The 25,180-nt window shown below is 41.6% G+C and overlaps 2 protein-coding genes across 6 annotated transcripts in view; one reads left to right on the top strand and one right to left on the bottom strand.

Annotated features, from left to right (window-relative positions):
• The window catches only part of dnai7 (dynein axonemal intermediate chain 7), a 108,372-nt gene extending 88,438 nt beyond the window's left edge, over positions 1-19,934 (top strand). For 4 of the 5 annotated variants that reach the window (XM_059987691.1, XM_059987690.1, XM_059987693.1 and 1 more), the window contains 3 exons: positions 12,873-13,031; positions 18,162-18,275; positions 19,647-19,934. In XM_059987691.1, the coding sequence (XP_059843674.1) occupies positions 12,873-13,031; positions 18,162-18,275; positions 19,647-19,934 (561 nt within the window). The remainder of the gene's footprint in view (positions 1-12,872; positions 13,032-18,161; positions 18,276-19,646) is intronic. The other variant, XM_059987692.1, reaches the window with a different exon arrangement.
• The window catches only part of lrmp (lymphoid-restricted membrane protein), a 223,699-nt gene continuing 218,439 nt past the window's right edge, over positions 19,921-25,180 (bottom strand). The window contains exons 35-38 of the mRNA XM_059987688.1: positions 25,023-25,114; positions 24,144-24,254; positions 21,878-21,985; positions 19,921-20,597 (exon numbers count right to left, since the gene is read on the bottom strand). Coding sequence (XP_059843671.1) covers positions 20,351-20,597; positions 21,878-21,985; positions 24,144-24,254; positions 25,023-25,114 — 558 coding nt within the window. The 3' untranslated portion in view covers positions 19,921-20,350. The remainder of the gene's footprint in view (positions 20,598-21,877; positions 21,986-24,143; positions 24,255-25,022; positions 25,115-25,180) is intronic.

The following is a 25,180-nucleotide window of genomic DNA, read 5'->3' as shown; positions in this document are numbered from 1 at the left end:
TCCACCTGTAGCAGTGAGAGGTTGAAAATGTCCTTGAATACTCCCGCTAGTTGGTTGGCACAGGTTATCAGAAACTTACCAGGCACCCCATCAGTACCTTCTGCCTTGCGAGGGTTTACTCTCTTTAAAGACAGTCTAACCTCGGTCTCTGAGACGATCACAGGGTTATCAGGTGCAGCAGGGATCATCACAACTGTAGTTGTGTTCTCCATTTCAAAGCATGCATGGAAGGCATTGAGTTCATCTGGTACTGAAGCATCACTGCCATTCATGCTATTGAGTTTCACTTTGTAGGAACAGTGCAGATTTGGTGGACCATGGAAGAATTCAAATATGGAAGAAAAATGGCAGCCTCCTTTCCTTCCACCTCATGGCAAGAACAAAGACAATTGGTCTGTCTACTTCCACTACCCTTGGCCCATTTGAGTTCACCGTTTTCTTCCATATTTCAATTCCTCCATGGCCCACCAAATTTGCATTGATTATCAAACACCCATTAATATGAAATGCACACCAATCGTATTTTATTCCCAGCAACCAGATTCTATCACTTGCTGACATGCCAGGGGAAACTTGACCTACCAACCTACATGTCTTTGGGACATGTAAGGAAACCAGAACACCCAAGGAAAACCTCAGCAGCCATAAGGATACATGCAAACTCTACACAAACAGCACCAAAGGTGACGATTGACCCTGGGGCTCTGGTGCTGTGAGGCAGAAGCCTCATCTGTAACATCAATATCCTGCCCCTTTTGTAAGCAAAACATGCGATAAATAACTCTCACTTTTGTAGGAATGAACTATTTGGCAACTAATGTTTTTGTTATAAAAGTATAGTTCACTAATGTTCTTTCTGGAAAGGAATTGGCCTACATATATTTCTAGAATTAGAGCAATGAGGTCAGCTCCAGGTAATTAGAAATACACAACACCGTCCTCTGCTCCATCATCCTCCCTCACACACAATAACATACAGTATTGTATTTTAACCACACTCATAAAATACCACATAATCTTGGAGATTAAATTTTAGTTGGATTCTCAACAATAGTACTTTCTTTCCTTTCCCATTTTACTGCCTCTTTGTAGAACATCAGGAAGTAGGAAAATCCAAGCAGCAATAGACCATTTGGCCCTTCTAACCTGGCCCAGCACCTGGCATCAGCTTCTCCTCTGTATCAAATCATACTTTTTCAAAGCTCTATCTACCTCTGCTTTGAATGTTTCTAATGATCTAGCCTCTAGGTTGGAGAATTCCAGGCACTGAAATTCTACACACCTCAGTTTTAAATGACCATCCCCTCATTTTGTAACTCTGTCCTCTTGTTTGAGACTCTCCCACTAGTGAAAACATCTCAACATCCACCCTGTCTTACACATGACCCAGTATCCTGCATGTCTTGGTAAATTACCCCTCATTATTCTAAACTCCAAAAAATACAGACACAACTTGTTTAGCCTCTTTTGATAGGAAAATCCTCTCATCCCTGGAATTAGCTTCATAGTGTTTCAAGGAAAGTAAACACTTCCATTGCTTCAGTCATTGCCTTAGTGAGCCCAGACTACTTTGTGGAAATAATGTTCTTTAGGAATACTGATGTTAGGTAGGGATCAATTTGAGTATAGTGAGCTTCTGTGAAGTTAAATAAAGGTTGACTAGGACACCAGAGGGAATTCCTCGCTCTTCGAAATGCTATGGGATCTTTGGCATCTCTTTGAGAGGGCAATTTTGGCCCATACATCATCCAAAATACACCTACAGCTATGTCGTATTCCCTTGGCTCTGTGGAGTGCCCGTGAATTTTGAACCTGCAAACACTGAGCTTACAGCAAAAGGCTGACCCTGGAGTTATAGCTGATGTAATGTTGGTGTTTTCATTTTGTCCTCATATTCCCTGATATTTAGAAAGTTGGAGAGATTTCAACTGTATTTTTAAGATATTGAAGCAAGCAAATATAATCATAGTTATAGAGCTTTACCTCGGACATCCTCCCTATACTTTCCTCTAATAATTTTAATATTATGCTACCTGGTATAACCCTAGACCAGGGGTTCCCACCCTTTTTTATGCCATCGGCCAATACCATTAAGCAAGGGGCCCATTGATCCCAGTTTGGGAGCCCCTGGCCAAGACTCCTGGACTGGCTTCTAACTTCTCCACATCCATGCTTCTAATCCATGCTACTGGCCTTCGAGCATGGAGTGGAGGCCTAGAGTTCAGGTGTACATCATCACCTGGCCATCTCGCTGGACTTCAAATGTAGACTCTGGCCTGGCTTTGAACTCCTCCACATCCCTGTCCCTAAACTCTAATGTCCCCACAAACACACACTATGCTTGAGAGATAACCCCACAACCACTGATGTCCATCATCACCCATCCATGTCACTGGCCTTTGAACGCAGAGAATGGAGCCTAGACTCTGGCTTGGTTTCTAACTCCTCCACATCCCTGTTCCTAAACTCTAACCTAGCCACAAACATGCACTGTGCTTGAGAGCACAGTCCCACATTGAGTAGAGCTGCTTCCTCACAGGTACAGTGACTGGGTTCAACCCTAAGTCCTGTTAATCCCTTCGAGGAATCCATACCATCTATCAAATCTCCTCTCATCCTCCTTCGCTCCAAGGAGAAAAGCCCTAGCTTGCTCAACTGATAAGACACGCCCTCTAGACCAAGCAGCATCCTGGTAAATCTCTCTGCAATCCACATCCTTCCTATAATGAGGTGACCAGAAATGAACACAATATATAGTCTAGTATAGAACTGCAACATAACCTCACACCAAGGGGGTCAAATAAATATAGGGCACTTATAACTCTCACTGTCCATAGGAAATTAGGTAGAGGGTTTGAAAGTGGTGTTGAGGGGCAGTATTTCTGTAGTTAAGGTATAGGAGATAATCACTGTTATCCGATCTCAGTCTTGCTCTTTGATGTTTTTGATCCTAGACTGTATTAGTGATATCAGTTGAGGACTTGAGACACAATGCCTGGTCTTCACTGCATTATAGTTGAGAAGTAGAGGTGGTGCCAGAAAAGACACAGCAAGTTATTTTTGAATAACTTCTTGTGTCTTTGTGGGGTGGGAGGGCAGGAATGCAATTCAAGGCCATACACAATTTTGCTGCTCCAGGCATCACTTCCAGCATCTTCATGTCACTTGAAGTCCTACGTGTAGCTCCCTGTGGAGTTTGGTTTGGTGATTAATCTTGATCATGAAACCCAGTTAAAATGACCCATACCTCATAATACAGAGGCAAAGACAGCTCTTTCTCTCCACACACCCCAGCCTTATTGTTCAGGAAGCACATTCTAATTTGAAGGATAACCAACCAAGTGACAATGAAAATCTGCATTAGCAGTAACATAGAAACCCTACAGCACAATACAGGCCCTTCAGCCCACAAAATTATACTGAACATGTCCCTACCTTAGAAATTACAAGGCTTACCTAATAGCCCTCTATTTTACTAAGTTCCATGTACCTACCCAAAAGCCTCTTAAAAGACCCTATCGTATCCTCCTCCACCACCGTTGCTGGCAGTCCATTCCACACATTCACCACTCTCTGTGTAAAAAACTTACCCCTGACATCTCCTGTGTACCTACTCCCCAGCACTTTAAATCTGTGTCCTCTTGTGGCAACCATTTCAGCCCTGGGAAAAAAGCCTCTGACTATCCACACAATCAATGCCTCTCATCATCTTGTACACCTCTATCAGGTCACCACTCATCCTCTGTCGTTCCAAGGAGAAAAGTTTACAATGCAAACTGGACTGCTATCTTGCATGAATATCAAGATCATGCAGTTCATGGTACCTGAATTCTCATTTTCACATGATTTATTGCATGCAAAACCAAAGGTTTATTGATATTTATGCATTCCCTTGAATAGACTAATTCAAGCTGAATTTTTAAAAACTTAATAAGTGAGGTCAAGCTGTTACAACCTATGTTCTTGCCTTTTTTATTTTGAATGTTGGGCTAATAATTGATATTAGAATGGGATTGAAACCCCACAGTCTCTGGTGGAAACTGCATTTGAAACTATGATTTATTTCTGAATTCTGTTTTTCTGCATGCTTGAGATTGGGGGGGAGCTGTTGATTTATGCATTGTGAGAACAAGATCTGAAAAAGGGAGCGGGGTCACTTGGGACATTCTGCATGTTTGAGATCATGGGATAATTAGGTAACTCACACATAAGATTACCCCTCAAGGTACCAGCAAAATGGAAAACTGCAAATGTTCAAGCAGGGAGGAAGACAAAAAATGGATATCTGCAGGCCTATGAGATTAACAGCTGTTGTTGGCAAGGTGTTAGCATCTATAATCAAGGAAGAACTAGCCAGTTATTTAAAGAATTTTAATCAAACCAAGTTAACATTGTAATCCTTGATTAATACATAAAATGCTGGAAGAACTCAGCAGATCAGGCAGCATCTACGGAGGAAATGAATATTTGACCTTTTAGGCCAAGACCCTTTGTCTCATGTTTTTATGAAAGATCGATCATGTATGACAAGTTTGTTACAGTTCCTTGAGAATGTAATAAGCAGGGTCGATAAAGGGGAACTTGTAGATGTGGAGTATGTGGATTTTAAAACAGGATTTGACAAAGTGTCACATAAAAGGCTGATGCACAAGATAAAAGCTCATGGTATTTGAGACAACACACACAAAATGCTGGTGGAACACAGCAGGCCAGGCAGAATCTATAAGGAGAAGCACTGTCGACGTTTCAGGCCGAGACCCTTCATCAGGACTAACTGAAAGGAAAGATGGTAAGAGATTTGAAAATAGGAGGGGGAGGGGGAAATGCGAAATGATAGGAGAAGACCAGGGCGGGGTGGGGGGGGGGGGAATGAAGCTAAGAGCTGGAAAGGTGATTGGCGAAAATGATACAGAGCTTTCTCCAGCTCTGTGGCCTCACGTCCCATGATCCTTTCCCTTCTCCAGCTCTGTATCACTTTCGCCAATCACCTTTCCAGCTCTTAGCTTCATCCCACCCCCTCCGGTCTTCCCCTATCATTTCACATTTCCCCCTCTCACCACTACTTTCAAATCTCTTAGTATCTTTCCTTTCAGTTAGTCCTGACGAAGGGTTTCGGCCCGAAACGTCGACAGTGCTTCTCCTTATAGATGCTGCCTGGCCTGCTGTGTTCCACCAGCATTTTGTGTGTGTTGTTTGAATTTCCAGCATCTGCAGATTTCCTCATGTTTGGTATTTGAGAAGTGTGTTAGCATCAATTGAATATTGGTTGTCATTTAGAAAATAGACAGTCAGAATTAATAGGACCTTTCTAGGCTGCAAGCATGTAACAAGTGGAGTGTCCAGGGATCAGTGATTGGCTCTCAATTATTTACTATTTATACTAATGATTGGAGTAGGGAGCGGAGTGTAAGACATTCAGATTTGCCAATGATATGAAAATAAATGCGTAGGTCAAAACTTTGCAAATGGAGTTATGGAGTTTAATGCACATTGGTAAGAGGAATCTAAATGTAGACTATTATAAAGTTAGAGAAGGGTTGTACAGGGTGATCTAAATGTTCTTGTATATGAAAATCAAAAATTTTAGCAGCACCTGCAGCATATTCTTAGGAAGGGGAAGGCAAAACTGAGAATGCTATTGATCAGCAGTGAATATAATGTTATTGATCAGATGGTAAATTGGGGAGCAAAATGGCAGATGGAATTTATTCCTAAGAATGAGATGAGATGCATTTTATGGGACCTAATATTGGTAAGACATGCAATATGAATGGTAATTGCAATTGGAAGTATTTAGGAGCATTAAGACCATAGGTCCCTCAAGGTGGCAGTAGAAGTCGATAGGTATGTGAAGAAGGTGTATTAAAAGCTCGCCTTCATAAGCTAGACATAGAATACAGGAGAAGGAAGAATCTCAGTACAGCTCTATAAAACATTAACAGGGGATTAAACCATAGCTTGAATATTGTCAAAGTCAAAGTCATCAGTCATAAGTCATCTTATGTACAAGTACGTAATGTAAACAAGTAGATGCAATGAAAAAACTCGTAGCTGCATCACAGGCACATGGCACTGTAAAGGGAGCATTCATGAGGAAAAATAAAGGCATAGACTACTTTCTACATGGGGGGGGGCAAATTCAGAAATTGGAGGTGCAAAGGGATCTGGGAGTCCTAGTACAAGATTCCATAAACGTTAACTTGTAGGTTGACTCGGTAGTAAGGAAGACAAATGCAATGGTAGCATTCATTTTGAGACGACTAGAATATAAATCAGGAATGTAATTCTGAGGCTTTATAAGGCATTGGTCAGACTACATATAGTTTATTGTGAGAAATCTTAGGCCCCATACCAAAGAAAGTATGCGCATTCATTGGCGGGGGTGCAGATGAAGTTTGAAAGAGTGATCCTGAGAATGAAGTGGTTAATGTATGACAAACATTTATTGTCTCTGGGCCTGTATTCAGTGGAGTTTAGAAGAACGAGGGAGGATCTCATTAAAGCCTATCAAATTTTGAAAGTCATGGATAGCTGGATAGAGTAGACGTGGAGAGGATGTTTCAAGGGAGTCTAGGACCAAAGGACACAGCCTCAGGATTGAAAGACAACCGTTTAGAACAAAGATGAGGAGAAATTTCTTCAGCTAGAGGGTGGTGAATCTTTAGAATTCATTGCCACAGGCTGCTATGGAGGCCAAGTCATTGGGGATATTTAAAGCGGAAGTTGGTAGGCTCTTGATTAGAAAGAGCATTTAAGGTTATAGGGGGATGGAAGGAGAATGGGTTTGAGGGGGAAAATAAATGAGCTATGATCAAATGGCAGAACAGACTTGATAGGCTGATTAGCCTAATTCTGCTCGTATGTCTTATGTTCTAAAATATAAATTTACTCAATTTTTGTCATTAGTATCTTGGGTCTTGTAGGGTAACGCAATTGGGAGAAATGTATTATTCACAACCACTGACATTGAGTTAGGGTTTGGTTTTAAGAGGCTGGTCTGATGTGATGACATTGTTACGTAAGGATTTTTAGTGCACTTTTGTGTTTAGGTTTTGGAGTTCAATAAAATGTGTTACGGGTTTCATTAAACATAGCACAGCCTCACTTTGTTTTATTTGCGAAAACCTACATTTGTGACCCCGATGCTCCAAAATCATTCCAGTTACTAAACATATCAGCCAATACATTCGCTTTAAAACCGTTGGAGCTTTGGGAGCAAAATGCTGTCGCTTGGTTTGTACAAGCTGAGGCCCAATTAACTGTCTGAGAAATCACCGCCGATGATACCAAATTCTACTATGTGGTCGTGTTGCTCGGAAACTCCCTGGCCACAAGAGTTGTGAGTCTGCTTGAACACTTGCCTGAACACCTTTTACAGACTTTTGGATGACTGGAGTCTGAGTGCGCCAAACAGTTGTTCTTGTTACCTGGTCTTGGCGATGCTAAGCTGTGGGAGCTAATGGACCACATGCTGTCTCTCCTGGAAAATCACCATCCTTGTTTTATTTTTAAAGAACTCTTCATGCAGTAAATACTTAGTCAAGTTTACACACCACAATGCGCCTGTGAAGGACTACAGGGAGCTTGATAAAATGGTCGATAGTCTACACTCATTCCTCCTATTTTCAATAAGCCCAGTTAGGAAGGCCCCCCGACACTGGGATGCCCGTGGCTACAAGACAGATGAATCTGGATCTGTGTCTTTACCATGTTCATTTTGGTAGGAACGCTGGGAAGTGCTGACTGCCTTGCAGCTTTGACAGTGCCAACACATTGGGATATCAGAGGTGTCTGAACACAATAGGTTCCAGCTATCAGGGTTGTCTACTGTTCACTATGGACACCCTTTCTGGGTGTATGGGCTGTCAGGGAGAGGTAGTAACTCTGACAGGGAACACGCCGTACTCTTCTGAGTAGTTCGTCCGCATTGGTCCTCACCTGACACTCAGCTCTCACCAGTGGTTCCCCGTAGCTGTTTGCATGCAACAGCAGCCACACCCTGGGCAATGGCTTTGACTGGCCAGCAAAACCTGGTGAGGGTAGCCGATGGGCCTCAAACCCTCGGTGAGTTAGGGCTCGTCTACCTATGCATGCCAAGACTGAATTCAGTGGACTACACGGAGAAGACCACCATTTGGTGGTCCAATGAGTAGAAAGGCGGACCCAGCAAAGCGTTGAGGGCACAGTGAGACATGTAGGACACTGCTGGCCATCCACTGCATCCCGACTTATCTCCAGCCGTCTCGACTCCGTCTTGCAACTGGATACAGATAGGTCAGGATGAGAGAGTGAGGATGACAATTTGCGCGACTCTCCCTCACTTTAATCCAAGTCAAGCGCAACTCTCAACTCCAAACCCATTCCGCTAAACCCACAGTCACAAACCCTCCACCTGACAGAAGTCGTGGTCGTCTTCGACTCTGAAGGATGAACAACAACAACATGGACACCCTTTCAGGGTGACACTTCTTGTGTGAAACAGATGTTCAAGTGAGTACGCTGCCAGCGTCGCCTATTGATGAGAAGGTCAAGAACAACAAAACCTCACTGGAGGCTGACAATGGCAGCAGGATCCAGACTTGTGGGACACAATGGGTGACACTTTGCTTCAGTGGGTGATGTTACACATGGAATTCGTCCTACCTAAGGTGGCTGGACCTCTGCTCGGCACAAATTTCCTGTGTGCCCAAGGTCTGGTAGCCAATCTTAAGAACTGCCGACTTGTGGATGTCAATGACTATGAGTCGTTACCCTGCTCCTCTAGTAAGTACCCCAGAAAGACTCTGTCAAGCACATGCACCAGTGCATGTGAGTTTACTTGACAGCTGGGCAAATTTCCAAATCTCACTAAGCTCACATTGTCTGCGACAGTCACAGAACATGGGGTTAAGCATCACATTTCCACAGCTGGCCCACCAGTCCATGCCCACGTGCATAAACTGGACCGGCAAAGGTTGAGTTTGCCAATATGGAAAGACTTGGAATTCGATGCTGGTCGAATAGCCCCTGGGCTTCACCCCTTCATATGGTCTTAAGTCCAATGGTGGTTGCAGCCCATGTAGGGATTACTGATGCCTTAATGAGACACCACCCTCAATTGTTACCTGTTCCCACACATCCAAGACTTTTTGGCATGTTTAGTCGGAAAGTCAATTTTTTCCAGAATCGATCTAGTTAGGAGTTATGATCAGATGCCGGTGTGCTCAGAGGACATTCCCAAAACGGCTGTGATAACCCCATTTGCCCTTTATGAGTTTCAGTGCATGCCATTTGGACTGAAAATTCCAGCACAGACTTTCCAATGGCCAATGGACTCTGTATTAAAAGGTTTAGATTTTCTTTTTGTTTACCTGGATGACATACTTGTTGCCAGTGCATCCAAATCTGAACACGTATCTCACCTCTGTACACTTTGAGCGCTTAAGCCAACATGAGTTGATTATTAACCCTGCTGAATGCCAGGCAGAATCTATGGAAAAGAGTACAGCTGATATTTTGAGCCGAAACCCTTTGGCAGGACTAGAGGGGAAAAAGGCTGAAGAGTAGATTTGAAAGGTGGGGGAAGGGGAAGGGGGAGGGGAGAGAGAAATACAAGGTGCAGGTGAAACCTGAAGGGGAAGTGATGAAGCAAAGAGCTGGGAAGTTGATTGGTGAAAGAGACAGAAGGCCATGGAAGAGAGAAAAGGGGGAAGGAGCACCAGAGGGAGGCGATGGGTGGGCAAGGAGTTAAGGTGAGAGAGGGAAAAGGGGATGGGGAATGGTGAAAGGCAGAGTGGAGGGCGTTACTGGAAGTTTGAGAAATCAATGTTTATGCCATCAGGTTGGAGGCTACCCAAATGGAATATAAGGTGTTGTTCCTCCAACCTAATTGTGGCCTCATCACGACAGTGGAGGTGGTCATGGATGGGTGTATTGGAATGGGAATGAGTAGTGGAAATAAACCGTTTTAATTCCACTTCCCATTATTCCGATATGTCCATCCATAGGCTCCTCCATTGTGATGACATGAACATCAATTTCTCAAATTTCTGGAAATGCTCCCCACCCCCTTCCTTCACCATTTCCCATCTCCTTGCCTGCCCATCATCCCCCTCTGGTGTTCCTCCCCCACTTCTATCTTCCATGGCCTTCTGTCTCTTTCACCAATTTCCCAGCACTTTGCTTCATCCCACCCCCTTCAGGTTTCACCTATCACATTGTGTTTCTATCTCCCTTCCCCCCACCTTTTAGAATTACTCCTCAGCTTTTTTTACTCCAGTCCTGCCAAAGGGTCTTGGCCTGAAACATCAACTGTTCTGTTTTCCATAGATGCTGCCTGGCCTGCCAAGTTCCTCCAGAGTTTTGTGTGTTGCTCATTATGAGTGTCAGGTGATTTCATTTCTGATGCCACAACCTCTGGGTTGGCCTTTCAACAACGTTCCACTCTCCTCAGTGACATAAATTCCTTTTCAGCTATTCCTACCTCCCATGATCGTGTGCAGCTCTCTTGGGTTCCAGTTGCCCTAAATTCCGCATCGTTTGTTTTCGTCTGTCATGACCCACACCAACTTCCCCTTAGGCCCCCTTACGATAGCCTTTTCTGTGTTTTGGAACGGGGAGAAAAAACTTTTATCATAGAGAAGAGGGGTAAACCTGAATGTATTTCAATAGATTGCTTTCAACAGGCCCACCAAAATTTGGAGTATTCCACTGCCATCTATGGTTTCTCCACCTATGGAGCACAGGACCCGAGCCAGGTGACTCTTCGAGCTCCAGCCAGGCTTACAATGCCGGTTTTAGTGAATCATATGGAGGCTTGTGTAATTGGAAGAAATGTACATAATTCACTACAACCAACATTGAGTTGGGGTTTTAAGAGGCTGGTCTGATGTGATGACGTTGTTACATACGGATTTTTAGCGTGCTTCTGTGCTTAGGTTTTGGAGTTCAAGAAAATGCGTAACGGGTTTCATTAAACATAAACTGTCTCACTTCATTTTATTTGTGAAAACCTAGTCTGACTGTCCAAAATAGAGAAAAAGCATTGTTAGTGATCATTTTCAGTTTCTTCAACAAAAGCGTGCTGAGACCAGATGGTGGCAGAATCTTTCAAACAATTCTTCCGCAGCTCCTGATCCACATCATAACGCATCATTGAACTGGAAAGGAAGCAACTCATCTTGACTCCAAGGCGCAAGATGAATTGCTTAAGAAGAGGAAGAGGAAATAAAGGACTGGAGACATTAGAAAGTGAACTGGAAACATTAAATCATTATGCAGCTTTCTAGTTCTCATTATTTTTTTCTCATAAAGTTGAAATACCCCAAAAAGTGGCATGCCAGACATTGATTTAGTCTTTTTTTTTGAAGTTGCTCAATAGCTTCTGCAATCAACTACCAGAACATGAAATATTCTCCAATTATCATATACAACAGGCTTTCCATTGACCTTATGAACCAGTTACAGTGATGCAAAGTGTTCGCTCCATCTTGGGTCTTTGTTTTTGAATTTCAACCACCATGGGGAACTTTCTGACAGAGACATGTAGATGTAATGCAACCAAGCTTTTTCCACTAAGATTGGGTGAGACTAGAACTAGAGGCCATAGGTTAAGGGTGAAAGGTGAACTTAAGGGGAACCTGAGGGGGAACTCCTTCATTCAGATGGTGGTGTAAGTGTGGAACAAGTTGCCAGCAGAAGTGGTGGATACAGATTAAAAGAAATTTGGATATATACATAGATAGTGGGTGGAGTGATGGTGGTGGTATGGAAGACTATGGTCCAGGTTGATAGGACTAGGCAGATTAATAGTTTGGCACAATGTAGATGGGCTCAAGAACCTGTTTCTGTTTTGTAGTGCTCCATGATTCTATGTAAATAGCAGCTAGCATAGGTGCAGTGGGGTGAATGACTTCCTATTGTGCTGTGTTATTTGTGAGCATGGCCATGACTCATGTACGAATGATCATTTCAAGGTAAGCTTGAAGAGAAATATGCAGTGCAGAAACATTTATCACTGCTTTCATTTTCTATATGATAGCAAGTGCTGGTAATGGATGGAATTGAGATGTGTAAGAGGCACAGGGACCATGGAAGGTATAGGTTGAAGCTTGTCCTAGGACCTCCCTAGTATGCTACAGCCACCAGGACACTCTGCATTTCTAGACTACATCCAGGCTTTTGCCACCACTGAGCCAAGGAAGCTTTCCCCTTACTAGATTTTCTGTTTATCTCATTCCTGTATTTTCCCCAATCTCATTTACAATTCTGTTGTAATCATTTACACTCACTCTGGCCACAACTTTTGTTTGCATACTTAACCTACTCCCAATTTTTCACTATCATCCATTTTGCCTGCCATCTGGTCCTAACCTATCACCTTCCTTTTTATTGTTTGGCTGTCCCACTTACCTACGCTATTTTGTTACTCTCTAACATAAGATTGGTGTTGTGGATAGCATAGAAGGTTCCTGTAGGCAGAGCTGAGCTGACGTGGCAGATGGAGTTCAACCTGGAAAAGTGTGAAGTAATTCACATTGGAAGGTTAATTTTAAAGGCAGAATGCAGGGTTAATATCAGGATTCATGGCAATGTGTAGGATCTTGATCCTTTGATCCCTCAAAACTGCTGCATAAGTTGATATGGTTGCTAAGAAGGTATGTGGTGTGTTGGCCTTCATTAGTTAGATCTGAAACAGGTCATCAGCTCAAAACATTAACATTTGTTGTTCCCACAGATGTGCTGCATTTTGTGGGTTTGCAATTTTTATTCCAATAGATTATGTCTCCTGTGGGGTCACTTCATGTTCGGCATGAAGTAGAAAAGTCTGATAGCTGTAGTATACACAAGAAGCTTAGGGCTATTTTAGCCTGCTCTTCTTTCTAATCCAACAGGATCTGTGCCAGTTGTGTCCTGTTTCTATTGTGGACAACCTCTCTCACATAAGAGGAAAATGGATGACAGCTTCCAATCTAATCACTGCGATGATAAATGCAGGGCTGAACATTTTCCCAGGAAATGAATCAGAGAAATATGTTAAGAAAATTGAAAAGGTAAGCAGTGTTTCCTTTACAGATATTAGCAGCTGTGCTCTGCCAGTAAGATTTGGATACTCAGCAATTTGAAGATCAGGAAAAGTAGTGGCCGAGAAATTCTGGCCTCTGCAAAATGTGTGTGATTGCAAAGTCAGGAGAGGGACATAGCTCTTTGTCTTGCTCCTGTTTTAACATGTTTTCCCATTTACAGTCCTTGTGCTCATTAAAGATGTACAATGTTTAGATTTCGTTTACTACAGGAAAACCTTAAAATTAAGTAGAGTAATTAAGTAATTAAAATTAAGTAGATCTGTACATTGGAATTTGTTCATTATTGTCATCAGTAACGAGATATGATGAAAAACTTGTTTGTGTGCCATCCAGGTAGATCTTGCCATACATCATGTATCTCCCTCTGATGAAAGGGGAACTGATTAAACTTTCACACCACTACTGGAAGTCATTTCCCTTTGCTTATTGAGACCTGTTACCTAGCTCATGTCTGTGAGGTATGTACAGGCCTCCAGATCCCAAGTTGTTGATCTGGCAATCTTGATGGAAGAGGTGGTGAACTGACAAGAGATAACTTATCAGGGAGCTCGGTAAGAAGGCCTGAGCAGAGAGATTCTCCATAACTGGTCAATGTTAAACTGAAGTCCTGAATGTTAATACTCACAAGGCCCAGGTTAGTATGGATTCAATTCAGGGCCCTGCAAAATAAACCATTGTTATGCACACAAAATGCTGGAGGAACTCAGCCGATCAGGCAGTACATATGGAGGGAAATAAACAGTCCATGTTTCAGGCGAGACCCTTCATCAGGAGTGGAAGAGGGAAGAAATCATGGATGCCCCTTTCTTTTCTGGTCCTGATGAAGAAATCTTAATCTGAAACTTCAACTGTTTATTACCCTCCATAGATGTTGTCTGATTTGCTGACTTCCTCCATAAATTGTGTTGCTCAAAAATTCCAGCATCTGCAGAATCTATAAAGAATTGTTACCCTCACTTCTTACAGTTTCAAACCTCACACGCATCTTACAACTCACAGCTTTTCCACACAAAGTATTTCCCAGGGCCTGTTTCACTGACTGGGTCTGTTTCAAGTGAGGCTGTCCAATTCCAGAGCTATTCATCCTTTCTGCTGGTTCACCTGCTGCCCCCTCCAGTTTACCAGCCTATCACCTCCCTCTGGTGCTCCTCCCCTTCCATGGTCTTCTGTTCCCTATCAGATTCTCCATTCTCTAGCCCTTTATTTCTTTTACCAGTCAACTTCCCAGCTCTTTACTTCACCTCCTTCCCCTCTCCCGGTTTCACCTATCACCTTGTACTTCTTCCTCCCCTCCCCCATCTTCTTACTCTAATTTCTCCTCTTTCTTTCTAGTCCTGATGAAGGGTCTTTGCCCAAAATGTCAACTGTTACTCTTCTCCATAAATGCTACCTAGTCTGCTGAGTTCCTCCAACATTTTGTACGTGTTGCCAAAAAAGAACAAAAATGGCAGATGGAATTTAATGCAGACAAGTGTGATGTGTTGCACTTTGGTAGAACCAACCAGGGTAGGTCTTGTACAGTGAATGGTAGGGTACTGAGGAGTGCAGTGGAACAAAGGGATTTGGGAGTGCAAGTCATTGTAGTGGTAGCACAGGTAGATAGGGTCATAAAGAAAGCTTTTGGTACATTGGCCTTCATAAACTGAAGTATTGAATACATGAGATGAGATTTATGTTGAAGTCGTATAAGATGTTGGTGAGGCCTAATTTGGAGTATTGTGTGCAGTTTTGGTCACCTACCTACAGGAAAGAGGTAAATAAAGTTGAAAGAATACTGAGAAAATTTATAAGGATGTTGCCAGAGCTGGAGGATCTGAGTTACACGGAAGGATTGAATAATTTAGGACTTTATTCCTTGGAACGTTGAAGACTGAAGGGAGGGTTGACAGAGGTATACAAAATTGAGGGTTATAGATGGGTTAAATGGAAACAGGCTTTTTCAACTGACTACAACTAAAGATCATGGGTTAAAGGTGAAAAGTTTAAGGGAAAATGAGGGGAAACTTCTTCACTCATAAGGTCATGAGAGTGTGGAATCAGCTGTCAGCACAAGTAGTACATGTGAGCTCAATTTCAATGTTAAGAGAAGTTTGAATTGGCATATGGATGGTAGGGATGGCCATGATCTGGGCGCAGGTCGATGGGAGTAGGCAGTTTAAATGGTTTGGCACAGAGCAGATGGGACAAAAGGCCTATATCTGTGCTGTACTTTTCTTTGACTCCAACTCACACACAGAACACATAAAGGCACCTTCACAATCTCCCACAGCCTCCAATAACTTGGTGATTTCAGTCTCTGAGGCCAATGTGAGACTATCCTTTATGAAAGTGAACCCATGGAGCATCTGGCTGAGATTGGCTAACTACTCAAGTACTAAAGACCTTTGCTGATCATCTAGCTGGAGTGTTCTCTGACATTTTCGACCTCTTGCTTCAGCAGTTTGAGGTACCCACCTGCTTCAAGTAGGCTTCAATTATATCAATGCCTAAGAAGAATGTGGTAACCTGCCTCCATGACTATCATTTAGTAACACTTACATCCAGAGCGATGAAGTGTTTTGAGAGTTTGGAAATGAAATGTATCAACTCTTGCTTGAGAAGTGACTTGGATCCACTCCAATTTGCCTGCCATCACAACGTGCCAAAAGCAGATGCCATCTGATTGGGTCTTCACTTAACAATGGAATATCTGAACAGTGAAGATGTATACATCAGGATGCTCTTCATTGACTACAGCTCAGCATTTAATTCCATCATCCTCTCAAGGCTAATCAATAAGCTCCAAGACCTAGTCCTCAATACCTCCTTTGCAAATGGATTCTCAATCCAGTTAGGATTGCAACATCACCTCCATAGTTTCCATCAGCACAGGTGCACCACAAGACTGTATGCTTAATCCCCTGCTCTATTCACTTTATACTTATGACTGAGTCTAAACACAGCTCTAATGTCATATTTAAAATTTCTGACAACATCACTATTGTTGGGCGAATCAAAGGTGGTGACAAATCAGTATATAGGAAGGAGATTGAAAATCTGGCTGAGTGGCACCATAACAACAACCTCTCACTCAATGTCAGCAAGACCAAGGAGCTGGTTATTGACTTCAGGAGGAGGAAACCAGAGTTTTCATTGGGCAAACAAAGGTGGTGAGGGCCAGCAATCTTAAGTTCCTTGTTGTTATTATTTCAGAGGATCTATTCTGCATCCAGCTTGTAGGCGCCATTACAAAAAAGGCACTCCAGTCTCACTACTTAGAAGTCTGCAAAGATTTGGAATGTCATTGAAAATTTTGACAAACTTCTACAGATGTGCAGCAGATAGTATATTGACTGGTTGCATCACGGCCTGGCATGGAAATAGCAATGCCACCACTGAGTAGATCAACATGGAGTGCTGTCACAGAAAAGCAGCATCCATCATCAAGGTCCCCAATCATCCAAGCCATGCTCTCTTCTTGCTGCTGCAATCAGGAAGAAGGTACATGAGCCTCAGGACCCACACTACCATCTTCAGGAACAGTTATTACACCTCAATTATCAGGCTTTTGAACCAGAGAAGAAAGCTTCACTGAACTTCACTTGCCCTGTCACTGAACTATTCCCGCAACCTATGGAATTACTTTCTAGGACTCTGCATCTCATTTTCTCTAGACTTGTTGCTTATTTATTATTAGTATTTATTTTCTTTTAATTTTGTCTTTCAAAGTTCAAACTAAATTTTATTATCAAGGTACTAATATGTCACAATATATAACCCAAGGTTCATTTTCCTGCAGGCGTACTCAGCAAATCTATAGAATAGTAACTATGACAGGATTAAGGAAAGACCAACTAGAGTGCAGAAGACAACAAACTGTGCAAATGCAAATATAAGTTGTGTAAGCAGTCACTGACATTTCAGTCTCTAGACAGGGGTGGCCAACCTTTTACATTCCATGCGTCAATTTTTTCACGCACGAGTTCAAATGTGCTATATAACTCTTGTACCCTCATTCAATTCTTGTAAAAATATGTTAAATAGACATATTTAGCATTTTACATGATATATTAATTCAATATAAAAACAAGATAAACATTACTTACCTTAATGAGACTTTTAACAAATATATTTTGTCTTCTTTTGATTTCTTCCTTTTTCTTAATCACATATTCTTTCCGTAACTCAGACCCAAGCACTAGCTTCAGTTTTCCTTCTATTTCAGTCTGATGTTGTGTTTTGTAGTGTCTATTAAGTACGTGTCTTCCATTATGTGAGAAAGTGGTTTCATAAACAATGCATAATGGTTTTCCTGATGGACTCGCTCTAAATAAGAACTCATTTTCCCACTGTTTAATGAATTCACACTTATCATCACTTTCTGCTTTTCTTTTGCACTGTGATGGGTAACTGAATGTAAAAACAAGGCTTAATTTTTGAAAAAGTACAAAACTGCAAATGTTCACAAAGGACGAACAAAGCAGAACTCCGTAGCGCATGAGTGTCAGTTGTAAACTGATGCAGATGCTTGGCGTCTCAGGATCAAACAAGTATCAAATGTGTATTGAACAGTTATGGAATGACTACAGAACAAAAGTCCTTCTTTCATAGTTTGACTCATTGAACATTTTTTTTAAATTGAGAACAGATTTATGTGAAAGAAGATAACATTCACCAAAAGATGTGCACGAAATAATAAAATCGCTAAAAATAATTGCTAAGTTTTGGATTTATTCTCCGTAAAACCCATTTCTAGCTCTAAGCTAATAGAATTACTGTTACAGATTTTTTTTTACAAATCGGGTTCTGGTTAATACTTTTTGCATGAGTAGGCTTACTTTTTTATTATTATCACTAGGGTGCAATGCGCCACTTCTAATCAACCAGTGTGCCACAGGTTGGCCATCCCTGCTCTAGACAAACACTTAAATAGCCTAGGAATAGAAGGCTGTGGGTCAACTATCAGAAGATGGGGTTAATAGAAGTGGTTGCTCTATGGAGATGGTGTGCCGAATGACTTGTTTCAATGGTGTGCAGCTTGATAAACTCTATTCCTGGATTACATTAAAGGCAATAATCTGGAGTATTTTTAATAAATCAAAAATATTTGTACCACAGAACAAGCAACAAGAGCAGGACACATACACACAGATGGCTCTTGTGACCTCTGCAGTAGCTTTCAGATGGAGCAAGTGGAACTTGTCCTGTGAGCAGGAGGAAATAGTTTTTCAGGTAACTATAACAAATAACTTGCAACCATATGGGACTTTAACTCTGCAGAACATCAAGATAGCTAATTGACATCTACCCAAAGGTGAATATTACACTACCATTGAAAATTACTAAAAGCTAGTCTGATGTTTCTCTGCTCTTTTGATACTTTAAGATATCTAACCATTGATACAAGGTGTCATTGATTGCATTTGTTCCATCACAATAGTCTAAGTGTTAAATGTCCCTCACCCAGTACTATTGTGTGGAAGAGGTTAGGGGCAGTGTAGCTAATAACCTCTTGTTGCAATGGCATCAGCAGCACTAGCATATCTGACCAGCTGAGCCTCCTGCTACAGGTAGACAGATTTTACATTCTGATACTGTGACACAGAGATACAATGAATTGGAGTTGATGGTGCCTGCACCATACAGAATCTGGTCACCCACCTACCAGAAAAATACCAATAAGATTGAAAGAGTACAGAGACAATTTACAAGGATTTAGCTGGGTCTTGAAGATCAGAGTTATATGGAAAGGTTGTATAGCGTTGGACTTTATTTCCTGGAACATATGAGGGGAGATTTGATAGAAGTATACAACACTATGTGGATAGGGTACATGAAAGCAGTCTTTTTCCACTGAGGTTGGGCGAGATGAAAACTAGAGGTCATGAGTTAAGAGTGAAAGCTGAAATATTTAAGGGGAACATAAGGGGGATCTTCTTTCAAAGAGAGGGTGGTGAGATCATGGAATGAGCTAATGGGGAAAGTGGCAAATACAGGTTTGATTTAATCATTTAACTGAAGTATGTAGATGGGAGGGATATGAAAGGTCAAAGTCCAGGTGCAGGTTGATGTGACAATGCAAAATAACAGTTCAGCATAGACTAAATGGGATGAAGGGCCTGTTTCTGTACTGTAGTTCCCTGCAGATTAGTGTCTACTCCACTTCTGACTCCTTTGTTGTACTGCTGTTATATTCAAGTCTAGAATTTAAAATGGGCTAAGTCTCAGCTGGTGGGGGAAGGGGGGAGGAGGTAGTGGACATAAGCAGGTGGGTCTGGATCTCCTAGCCACTCATTCCTAGAGAAAGAGCTCAGCATATCAGCATCATGCAACTGAGAACTTACCAGACTGCACAATGTTCAAATCAATCCAGTTCTCAAGAGGGCAGACATTTTATACACTCACATATTGCAGATGAACAAATGGGGTTTAGACTGTGCTTCCATTTTTTAAACTGGGAAGGTCAGGACACACTTGTCACGTCAAGTTAACGTTGCACAGAACTTCTGATGGCATTTTGAACAGATATATGTACCCAACACAGAAAAAGCTTGGATGACTTTGCAGAATGGAATGCACATATTTTCTTCCTTTGATCCATAGGCCTGTGAAAATCTCACAGGAGAGACACCAGAAGAGGACAACTGGTCTCTCTACCTGGTGCGGCCAGAGAGATCGCAAAAGCTGAAGATAAAGGAATCCAGTGAAGAATGGACAAAGGAAATTGCTGATAACACGGAACTTTACTCCAACGTGTACCACATGATGAGGGGCCAGGCCAGTGATGTTGCTAAGGAAAGGATTCTGAACACTGATCACCTCTTTTTCACCAACATGTGTGAAATTTTACAAGCCACCAAGTTGCTGACAAGCACAGTACCGGTCAATTGAAGACTTTATTGAGCAATATTTCCACAGGAATATCTCAGATATCAGGTTTACAGATAAATTCTCATTGTTGCTTTTCACATTCAAACATGTCTATTAAAAATCATAGCAACTGGGAACTTCGTCTGTGCCCAAAATACCTCACCTGTTTTAGTGACTAATTTTGCCTCACAGGTAAATTTTAGAGTTGAATAGCTGATGTAAAAATTTAAAGAATGTCTAAATGTAGAAACAACCCAGCAATAAAAAGATGAGTGTTGTGCAATACTTAATGCTTTTTTTTTGAGAGACATTTGTCAAGATAAAAATTTTAAACAGTATATATTAATTAAAAACAAGCAACTGGTCTATTGAGCCTTTTTCAATAAAGCATCAACAGGATGCTGAAAGCACAACCCAGTGTCAGTTTGCACTGCTGGTTATACTGGGGGCTGACCGTTGTGCTGAAGTCCTGTGTAAGGCCATAGAAACTGCTGAAGTGCTTTCCAAGAGTCCCCAGTGCCCACGGCAGCAGCAGCATCAACAGATGTGTGTAAAGACCAGCCAATGAGGAAGCTGCCCAAAACACTGAGCGAGAAGAGGAGTAATACAGGCAGCCACGTCCCCCTGTTATTTTTGGTAAAGGTGTTCCACAGTTCAGTCAGGCGAGGCGATAGCCCTTTGGTTCTGGAGGGGAAAAGATACAAAAGGTCAAGTCATTAAAATTATTTTTCTCTTAAGTTTGTTTAAAGATCAAGATGATTAAGTTTTTGAATGAAAAATGGGATGTTGGAATAAATTTAAAGTTTAAAAAAAGTTTCAAAGAAGATTTAACAGAATGTTGCCAGGACTTGAGGGGATGAGTTATATTGAGAACTTTTGTTTCTTGGAATGTAAAAGACAGAGAGGTGACTTTACAGAGATGTCAGAAATCTGGAGAGGCATAAACAGAGTGAATGAACACAGTTTATAAAGATGAAACGTACACTAATTGGAGTCTAGAAGAATAAAAGTGATCTTAATGAGACAAGTTTCTGAAGGGGATCGTTGTGATTGAAGCATAGATGTTCTTACATCTAGGACTAGGCAAGATGGCCTATTTCCGTGCTGTAATTGTTATATGGTTACAGTTCCCCTTTCCAAAGGGGGTATATGTAGTAATGGGGCATTAATTATTTCAGATAAAGCAAAAGAGTTTCAGAGCCTGAATCTTTGGAATTCTGTACACTATAGATGAACAGATACCTACCAGATACACAGGCATATGAACTACTTTGAGTTGAAGGATGTGGAGAGAGCATGAGCTTGAAAGTGGCATTGAAGCTTAAGACTGGATTAGCTATGAAGTTACTGAATGGTGGAGTAAAATGGTGGCTGAATGGTCTACTTGCACTCTTTTTAATGAAAAAGGAACAAAATAGAATTGGTTTTATCAGTAAGATTTTTCTATTAATTGTGCTGGATTGTGGTAAATTATACTGCAGGTATAGCTCTGTAATGGAAAGCACCTCATAGAACGGAGTGTAATAATTGTGAATAGAATGATCACCCTGTGGAATTTTATTCATGCAAATTTGGGGGGGGGGGTATGGTCGCAGGAGCTGCAGGCCACATTTATTTGTTATTGCCCCTTGAGGAAGTTCATACACATCTGTCCAGGGTGGGAGGTGCCCTCTTCATGCTGCTCAGTGCATGATAGTTAATGTGGGATAAGTCCCCTTCTGTTCTCTGCTGCTCCTACAATCAATGTCCAGTCTATTGTGCTTAGTCCACCTCTGCCTTTCAAGGAGGCATGTCCAATTGTTACAGAATCACCAGTTTTGTCCATCTTTGCATCATTAAAAAAATATACCTTTTAATTTTGTTTCATTCAAATGATATCTGATGAACTATCAATTATCGCCTTTGTGGTTAACTATAAGCCGCACCACTTCAAGTCTTATGCAAACAGATACCAATATACTTACATTGTACATGGTGAATCAACTTGATTATTGTCTGGCTCTGTTAAGATAGGAGTTTCCATTATCTCACACTTTCCTTCATCGTCTTGTACTTCCAGCTCTGAAGCAGCACTGTGTGATAGTAACAAGATACAGGACATTTCAGAAATTCCTTAGTCAGATAAATCATCAATAGAATCTTTGGTCAAACAGCATGTGTAAATGCAAATCAAACCATGCAACTGTTTTCTATTGGTTTAGTGCATAACTTGCATTAGTAAAACATGCTAGTAGACAAAGCACTTCAGGGAAAGGAAGAAAACTTAGCAAAGATTGGTTAAAAGGATGGATATCATGAAGTCATGTAAAGAAGAACAAGGGAAGAAGGGGTTAACAAGCATATCAAGGATAACAAGAGACAATGTGATGTGTGGAAATGCAAAGGAACTCGAATGGGTGAAAATGAGACAGTTAATCGTTTAACTGCTCTTTCTCTGTACCTGCTACACTGTATTCTGCATTGTTTTTTTTACTATGTTGATCTACATTTGACAATTGTAAGCCTATACATACTAAATGATGGAGGAAATCAGCAGGACAGGCAGTATTTATGGAGGGGAATAAACAGGTGACATTGTTTGTTTATTTCATTCCATGACCTGCTGTGTTCCTCCAGCAGTTTGAGTATTTTGCTTTGGATTTCCAGCATCTGCAGGAGCTTGTGTTTAAGATTTACCAATAACTGTAACTGAGAGGGCAACAAAGGATTCAGTAGGTGACTGCTTTGTGGTTGATGTAATGAAGTGTATGATTGGGGCTAAAAGCTAACACAGAACACCAAGAATTGTTTGGTAAACATCAGGTTGGAGAGCAGTGCTTTTGGGTGAATTTTGGTTATTGAAGGCAGTGAAAATTCAACAAGTGACAGTGGTATTTGTATGAGATTTAATGTAGTGTATATTGTAGAAGCTTAGTGAATGAGTGTCACTATTTATCCTATCACCCATCTCATTTGGGTGTAATTAGAACTAGAGATCATAGGTTAAAGGTGAAAGGTGAAATATTTAATGGGAACACGAGGTGGAACTGCTTCACTGAGAGGATGGTGAGAGTGTGGAATAGGCTACCAGTAGAAATGGGGGCTGCAGGTTCAATTTCAATATTAAAGATAAATTTGGATAAGGTACAAGGATAGGATGGATATGCAACAGTATGGTCCAGGTGCGAGTCGGTGGGACTAGGTAGAATAACAGTTTGGCACCAACTGGATGACTTTATGAATTGGAGATGGAGTTGAATCATAATGCCAAGACTGTGGGCTGAGGAGGAGTTAGAGGCAAGGAAAGAAAGGACATGCTGCAACCCCTTTCATTTCCCTAGGATCTCAAAGCACGACAGCAATAAAACCCTTTTGAAGAGGTCACTATTGCAACTTTCAAAATGTAGCAACTAATTTGTGCTGTTTGTTGGCTGCCTATCTTATTGGAGGATAGCCAATTTTGCCCCTTCTCTCCCTCTCTCTCATCGCAGGGGTATGACACAGAGTAGACCCAGAGTCTCGGTTTATTATCTCATTGAAAGATTGCTCCTGCGATGGTATCAGAATAAAGTAGCAGGTAAAATCTTAAGCTCAAGTTTCATTACAGGGAGGATGTGGAAGCTCGAGAGAGGGTGCAGAAGAGATTTATCAGGATGCTACCTGGATTAGAGAGCACATCTAATTAGGTTGAGTGAACTACGGCTTTTCACTTTGGAGTGAAGGAAGATGAGGGGCAACTTGACAGAGATGTACAAGAATGGATAGCCAGAAGCTTCTCCCAGGTTAATACAAAGGAGCACAATTTAAAGTCATTTAGAGAGAAGTACGGGGGAGGATGTCAAAGGTAATCATTTTTAAAAAAATTACACAGTAAGTGGTATGTGCATGGAATGGACTGCCAGGGGTGGTGGTAGAGGCAGATACATTAGGGGTATTTAAGAAACTCTTACGTAGGCACATGGATGATAGAAAAATGGAGGGCTATGTAGGGGGGAAGGGTAGCTTGATCTTGTAGTACGTTAACAGGCATCATGAGCCAAAGGGCCTGTATTGTTCTGTTGTGCTCTATGTGTCGCGAGAGCCTGACCTAAGAATTCAATCACTGAACCGCAGGCAGTATAGAAGGAAGAAAGCAACCCCTCTATCTCTCTAAAACTCATCTGGAGGGAGATCAAATCCAACCATAACCAAGAAAGGAATATTCCTACCTTCAACGTAAAGTGAAATGTGAATTGATCAATAAGACCTCACCCTTTAATCAACAGCTGATCACTCTTTTCTCCCCAGGTACTGGTACTCAAAAACTGCTGCAGTGATGGCCGGGATTTGTAAGATTCTTTTGGCTTTTGTCCTAAAAATTTCCTAAAGCAGGAAAGTGAACAGATTACAGGAATGTTAGCAATCATTAAAATCTGATTTAATTTTCCCAGTAAAGTTGCAGACAGAAGCTGATAAACGGCAAAAAGTTCTCTCATGAGGATGTCTCGCAAGGCTGCACCCTCAGTCCCTGCTCTACACCGTACATACTCACTAATGTGTGGCCAGATTCTGCTCCAACTCCATCTACGATTTTGCAGCTGACATCACCATAGTGGGTCAGATCTCAAACAATAATGAGACAGGAGTGCAGGAAGCAGAGCTTTGGCATTGTGTCAAGAAAATAACCTTCCCCGCAGCATCAGCGAAACAATTAACTTAAAGGAAGCAAGGCAGAGCACACGCGTCTATACATATCAATGGTGCGGATGGTTGAGAGTTTCATGTTCCTAGGGATAAACACCTCTGGTGGCTTGTCGTAGTCCAGCCACGTTGATGCTAGTACCAAGAAAGCACACTACCCCTCGGAAGGCTGAGGAAACTTGGCATGTTCCTTTTGACCACTCTGATTTTTTTTGGCAAATGCTCTGCTCCAGACCACATGAAATTGCACTACCCTCCCGTGTCACTTTTAATTGATTAAATAAAACAAACTGTAGCTTTATGAATAACAAATAGGGAAGTGGGATACAAATTGGGTTTCTCAGAGTATAATTGGGTGAATAACTTAGTGCCCAATAAAATGGTTACAATCAGCACGTTACCAACAGGAGTACATCAAGGACCACCTTCCTCATAACTAGGCTGACTTACCAATTGCTCATCTTTCTTGTGAACCTGTTCCGCAACATGTCCTGATCTCCTTCAGACTTCCGTCTGCCTTCTTCAATCTCCCCCAAATTTGACTAAAATGTAAATTTAAAAAAAAAGCTTTTTGATTTCTAAGATTAAATACTCTTAAACATCCAATT

Source organism: Hypanus sabinus, chromosome 13 (genome assembly GCF_030144855.1).
Source record: "Hypanus sabinus isolate sHypSab1 chromosome 13, sHypSab1.hap1, whole genome shotgun sequence".
Classification (NCBI taxonomy): Eukaryota; Metazoa; Chordata; class Chondrichthyes; order Myliobatiformes; family Dasyatidae; genus Hypanus; species Hypanus sabinus.
Note: the sequence above shows the minus strand (reverse complement) of the source record. Positions and strands in the feature narration are given on the sequence as shown.